Source organism: Mus caroli, unplaced genomic scaffold, assembly GCF_978045245.1.
Source record: "Mus caroli unplaced genomic scaffold, Mus_caroli_1 scaffold_4, whole genome shotgun sequence".
In the NCBI taxonomy this organism is placed as follows: Eukaryota; Metazoa; Chordata; class Mammalia; order Rodentia; family Muridae; genus Mus; species Mus caroli.
This window is the reverse complement of record NW_028227259.1, coordinates 90,587,937-90,593,789: the sequence shown is the minus strand read 5'-3', so window position 1 is coordinate 90,593,789 and position 5,853 is coordinate 90,587,937. Positions and strand designations below refer to the sequence as shown.

The 5,853-nt window shown below is 37.7% G+C and overlaps 1 protein-coding gene across 1 annotated transcript; it reads right to left on the bottom strand.

Moving 5' to 3' along the window:
- Positions 1-319: 319 nt before the first annotated feature.
- Smr3b (submaxillary gland androgen regulated protein 3B) lies at positions 320-4,035 on the bottom strand. Its single transcript, XM_021161699.1, has 2 exons — positions 3,982-4,035; positions 320-679 (listed from the first exon to the last, which is right to left on the bottom strand). The coding sequence occupies exons 1-2, from the start codon at positions 4,033-4,035 to the stop codon at positions 320-322; spliced, it is 414 nt and encodes a 137-aa protein (XP_021017358.1).
- Between the last annotated feature and the right edge of the window lie 1,818 nt (positions 4,036-5,853).

The following is a 5,853-nucleotide window of genomic DNA, read 5'->3' as shown; positions in this document are numbered from 1 at the left end:
TTCTGTGATTAGTAATTATTTGATGGGTGACACTAAAGGGAAATCTTACTGTCTTTTCATCTGTTTTCATGATTTTGCATTACAGTTGTATGTCCCCTAATGAACACTGCATCTTCTGGAACAAGGTTAGGTTTCTGGAAGGATTAATTTCATGCAAATAACACAGTAGGAGGTGTGGTAGTCACAATGAGGACAACAGTAGATGCTTTATAATGCTGCTCAGCTCTTTATTTTCATTTTGAATAATGCTTAGGTAAAGGCTGTTTCTTAGGCCTTTAAAGGTTATTTCTCCCAAAATTCCACAGTGCTTTGGTTGATTTTATTCTTGCTGCCAAAGGGAATTTATTAATTCCCACAACCTCCAAAAAATATCAGTGGGATCTCTAGCAGTAGGAGTAGTTATGGAGATACTGGCAGCTGGCGTTGTAGTTGCTTCTACTGTGGTAGGAGGTTCGGTAGGAGGAATGTTTGGAGTAGGTGGAGGAGAAGGATTGCTTGGAGGTCTAGGATGTGGAGGAACTGGTGGACAAGGAGGTGGAGGGGGTGGTCGACCAATTCCTGGACCAAAGGGTGGAGGGGGTGGTCGACCAAATCCTGGACCATGGGGAGGGGGAGGGGGAGGAGGAGGAAGTGGTCTTCTATGATCATGTCTTCTAGGGCCTCTGTGACACTCACAGGACTGTGGGAGAAAACGATAAACAATTTTAAATTAAATATTTCACAGAATTATTAGTATATGCACTTTCTGAGGAAGGTATAATTTAATATGGCTTCTACAAGTCCAGTTCTCCCAAGACATGTGCTGGCTTGAGTTTACCAGCTAAGTTCTTTTAAAACAAATTCTGTAGTGCTAGAAACAGAAGATTTTAGAGATTTCATGTCGCATGGAATGGTTTATTGACTTACAGTAAAGGTTATTTGTACTGGATAGAAGCATGTAACAATTAGGGTATATGAGATCAGAGTGACTTCTGGCTTATGTCCCCCCCAAAAAGCAAGCACTCTTCTCATGATCCCTTTCTACTGACTTCGTCTTTACCCATGTTCATCTTGACCTTACTACACTCATTTTTCTTAGTCAAGGAAGTGAGAAGGAATACATGGTATTTGTCTTCTGAGCATGGGTTATTGTGAATATTACATTTTGTAGTTCCACCTGTGTTTCTGAAATTCTCATATTATATATATTTTTAAAATCAATAAATAAACTTGAAGGGAATCTTGTGGGAATTCAATAGAATTAAAAAGGTGTGATAGTCAACATAGTCCAGTGTGGGTAAGGGTATTGTGGATCTGGGTTTGGAGAGACTAGTGTGAGATCAAGAAAAATTCACCCAACTGGAATATGAAACTACAACACAGAAAGCTTGTTACTTCATATTCATTAAATATTAATAAACCAAATTGGGGCCACTTAGCACTATGATACAGGATGTAATTTTATGAAGTGTGAAAGGATGGCCTTGGGATGAGGATGAAACTGCCTTCCAGGTTCCTCTTCTGCCTCTTGAGTCACTTGAGAAGATGACATGTCTATACCAAGTGTAGGCTATGCCAGGACAAACAGACTTTTTACAGTCCTAGTTGGTGATAATTTATTTTGCAGCAACAGAAAATGGTTACATGTTTGTAAGTAGAATCCTCAAACTACCCTGAGAATATATTTACCCCTTTGATCTGAGCACACAAGTTGTCAATGAAAGCTTAGATGTCATTGAGTGGAAAAAAAATATAATGGAAAAAATCTTAAGTTCAGTTTTAGTAGATGTAGTCACTGAAATCAATCCTAAATGGAAGTAGTTTTTATAAAGGATTAGAAAATATCTCTGTAACTCAAAAGGTTAGGATTGTTCTGGGTTTTAATTGCAATAAATTTAAAATATGTTATAAAGTTTGTATTTGAAGGAATAACTTAAGGGTAGCAGCGGTGGGAGGTACAGATGTGCTTCATGTGAGTCTATAAAGTGAGCAGTTGCAATACAAGGTATTACAAATGGAGGCCAGAGAGAGACAGAATACTCTGTAGTGTAAATACTGTGGTTGGAGTTCTACATCTATCATGTACCATCTCCATGACTAAAGAAAACTGTGGGGGTGTTTTGTCCTTTGGAAAATGACAATGATACATGTTCCACATCTTACTATCATAAGATTATCCATGTGCTAGTGAGATTCACACCCGAGTCCTTTTCATAAGCTCATTTGTAATTTCATGTTGCCTAGACATCTAGACAGTGCTCGTATTCATAAAGCACTTGGTGAGCACTCAGTGTCTCACTTGCTATGCTAACCCCCAGTTTAGTGATTTTTCCTAAGCTTCAACATTAAAAATAAACAAGGTTGGAAAGTGTTGAAGGAAAAAAATGCATTCGGAAGTTGTAGTGCTTTAGATAGATGAAAGTGAAGAATTGCCTCAGTGTCAGGGAAGTCCTTGAAGTGATGTCGGAAGACTTTAAAACACAAAGGACCATGTCAACCAGAGGGACAGCATGTGCTCTTGTTCTTGTGCTGCTGATCCTAACTCAAGCTGTTCTGGACCCCCATTCACTGATTTATCTGTTGAGTTCTTTCTCTAATTTGTTCAGCAGACACATTGCCTTCCACAGGTTCAAAGTTTAGGCTAACCCTAAAAAAAGTGTCCCCTTAAGTTCAATTCTAGGAGCTGTGGTAGAAGATGCCATGGGCAGTTTATGACCAGACTTTTATCCTTAGGCACTGTTTTGTAATCCTCTAAAGTTTCTTTTGTCTGTCCTCTCAAGTTTTGTAGAGGCTTGTACTGTTCCACCTTGACACCAACTTTCTTTCTCTGTTCTCTACTTCATCCTGAGCCCCCATATTTATCTGCTGTTGGCTCCCTTCTTACTTCACAAGAGGTTGCAGCAGGTAGGAGTGAATTCCCCTGTGTAGGCCATGCAGCCTGTACAGTCACTAATGAGTTCAGAGAATGACTTCTCCATTGTTTCCCTGGGGATTGACCTTTTCCCTTTTACTCTATAACTGCATGTCACTTCATTTAACTAGCACATTTCCAGTTTAGAAAATGACCACACTTAGGTCAGATCACCCAACACCATCGCAGTGCTTAGTCCCTCAGTTCTGTTTAGCCTGATCTCAGCATCTCTCATCTTTTCTCATTTTTATTTTATCATTATAATGACTTTAAAAAAAACCTTGAACTCTGTATTCTATTTTTGCTTCTCTCTTAACTGAAGTACAAAGTGGTTAAAGACATTCCTCAGAAGTTGAACATCAATTAACATCACAGCTACTTTAAAGCTCTTGCTCCCCTGGATCTTTATAGTTAGCCTGCTTTTACTGTGACCTCTTTTTTTATTTGCATCTCTATAGTAAAGGTCGGGCACTTATGTCCTTTTCACTCCTCCTGGCCCCTCACAGTCCTTTTTGCCTTCTTCACTCAACGTGCCATATAACTTTTATTCATATTATTGACGAACTATATTACAAGACACATCTGTGTTACTAGTGCTCTCTCTATCTTACTAGTTCTCTGACCGCTGTCAGACATTAAGGGACAAGGCATTCCACTTCAAATGTTGGTCACTGCATGCAAGGTCATTCAGAATTTTAGCTTTAATTACCTAGACATAAACCGTGAGAAAAATAAGTTCACATTATTTTTATTTTTGATGCAACTTAATAATGAACATATCTGTGTTTCCCTTTGACCATCCTGATATTGATCTGAATATTATGCAGTAGTAAACTTTCTTAAGTATGTCTGTTATTTTTATAATGATTTATTATAAATTCTTTTACTATTAAATTAAAACAGATTTTCCACGTGGAAATTAAACTACTTGATTGGCATTACATCAGTAATTTGCAGATTATATATATATATATATATATATATATATATATATATATATATATGGAAATGGAAATAAATAATGTTTAAAGTCTGATATTAATGTTAATAAGAGAACATAAAGGTTTATGGCAGGTACAATTGATACTCACCAGGAAGCATCCTACAAGAAGGCAGAGGCCTAAGACCAAATTGAGAGGCTTCATCTTTTTGCAGCCTCTGAAAGTAAACAAAATGACTGGTTAGCATCATCTATACAATGAAATGACATTAGTTGGAATATGGTATATATGTAGTACAGTATATTTTAGAATAATTTTCTGAATTTTATCTTGGATTCAGTATTAGCAGCATAATGTTTTCAGCCTATAACATTTTACTCTAAAATGATGGGCTTAATTTTCATTTTTGACTTGTGAGATGATGCAGGAAAACTGCCACACATTTGTCCTTGAAGAGTCTGAGCAACAGAAGGTTTAGAAAAGAAAGATTTGGCTTAACAGTAATTGTTTTGAAATGAACATTTTTCATTTGTGCATTCTGTTTTACTTTACAATTGCAGTTCTATAGCATCAAGTTTCTGTAAACTCATATTTGAGATGATACCACTTTAACTTCATCACATTTAATTTCTTATGACAAGGAACAGATAAGGAAGAAGAAGTCTTTCTATTAAATACAACAAAAGATGAAAGCATGGCTTCACACATAGACTTGTTTTAACAGTATACTGAGTCCTTTTTTGTACAGTTAATGTTCTCAAATCTGCTTTCTACTAGCAACTCTGTTTCATCAGTAACCAGGACAGAACAAAACAGTGTTATTTAGGTCTATTTTATTTTTTCAGTTGTCTAGAGGGTTTTGAGAAATTTCTGTAATGAGATGGCATGAATTCTTTCTTCACAGCACTGCACACAGTGGCCTGGCAGCTCCTCTAGTCAACCCTGTTGATAGTGTGAATGTAGAAGCTAATCAATAAAAATGTAGAAATAATCTTAGGATAGTTTTTCACTAGCCATTATGAGCAAATATCACATACCAGTTTTTCCTAAGCTATTTTCCATTTGATGCTTAAAGCAAGCAAAATTAGTTGTAAATATATACTTGGGAATAATTCTCTTTCAGAATACATCCGAGAGTAGGCATCATTGAAAATGTTATGTTCATAGCAGCCCTATTTATAATAGCCAGAAGCTGAATGTCCCTCAACAGAGGAATGAATACAGAAAATGCCGTACATTTACACAATGGAGTACTACTCAGCTATTAAAAACAATGAATTTATGAAGTTCTTGGGCAAATGGATGTATCTGGAAGATACTATCCTGAGTGAGGTAACCTAATCACAAAAGAAGTCACTTGATATGCACTCACTGATAAGTGGATATTAGCCCAGAAACCTAGAATGCCCAAGATACAACTTCCAAAACACAAGAAAATCAAGACGGAAGACCAACTCGTGGATACTTCATTCCTCCCTAGAATAGGGAATAAAATATCCATGGAAGGAGTTGCAGAGACAAAGTTTGGAGCTAAGACAAAAGGATGAACCATCCAGAGACTGCCCCACCCAGGGGTCCATCTCATAATCAGCCACCAAAAGCAGACACTATTGCATACACCAGCAAGATTTTGCTGAAAGGACCCTGATATAACTGTCTCCTGTGAGGTTTTGCCATTGCCTGGCAAATACAGAAGTGGATACTCACAGTCATCTATAGGATGGAACACAGGGCCCCCAATGTAGGAGCTAGAGAAAGTACCCAAGAACTGAACCTATAGGTGGAACAACAATATGAACTAATCAGTAACCCCAGAGCTCGTGTCTCTAGCTGCATATGTATCAGAAGATGGCCTAGTCAGCCATCATTGGGAAGAGAGGCCCCTCGGTCTTACAAACTTTATATGCCCCACTACAGGGGAAAGCCAGGGCCAAGAAGAGGGAGTGAGTGGGTAGGGGAGCAGAGGGGGGGGTATAGGGGACTTTTGGAATAGCATTTGAAATGTAAACGAAGAAAATATCT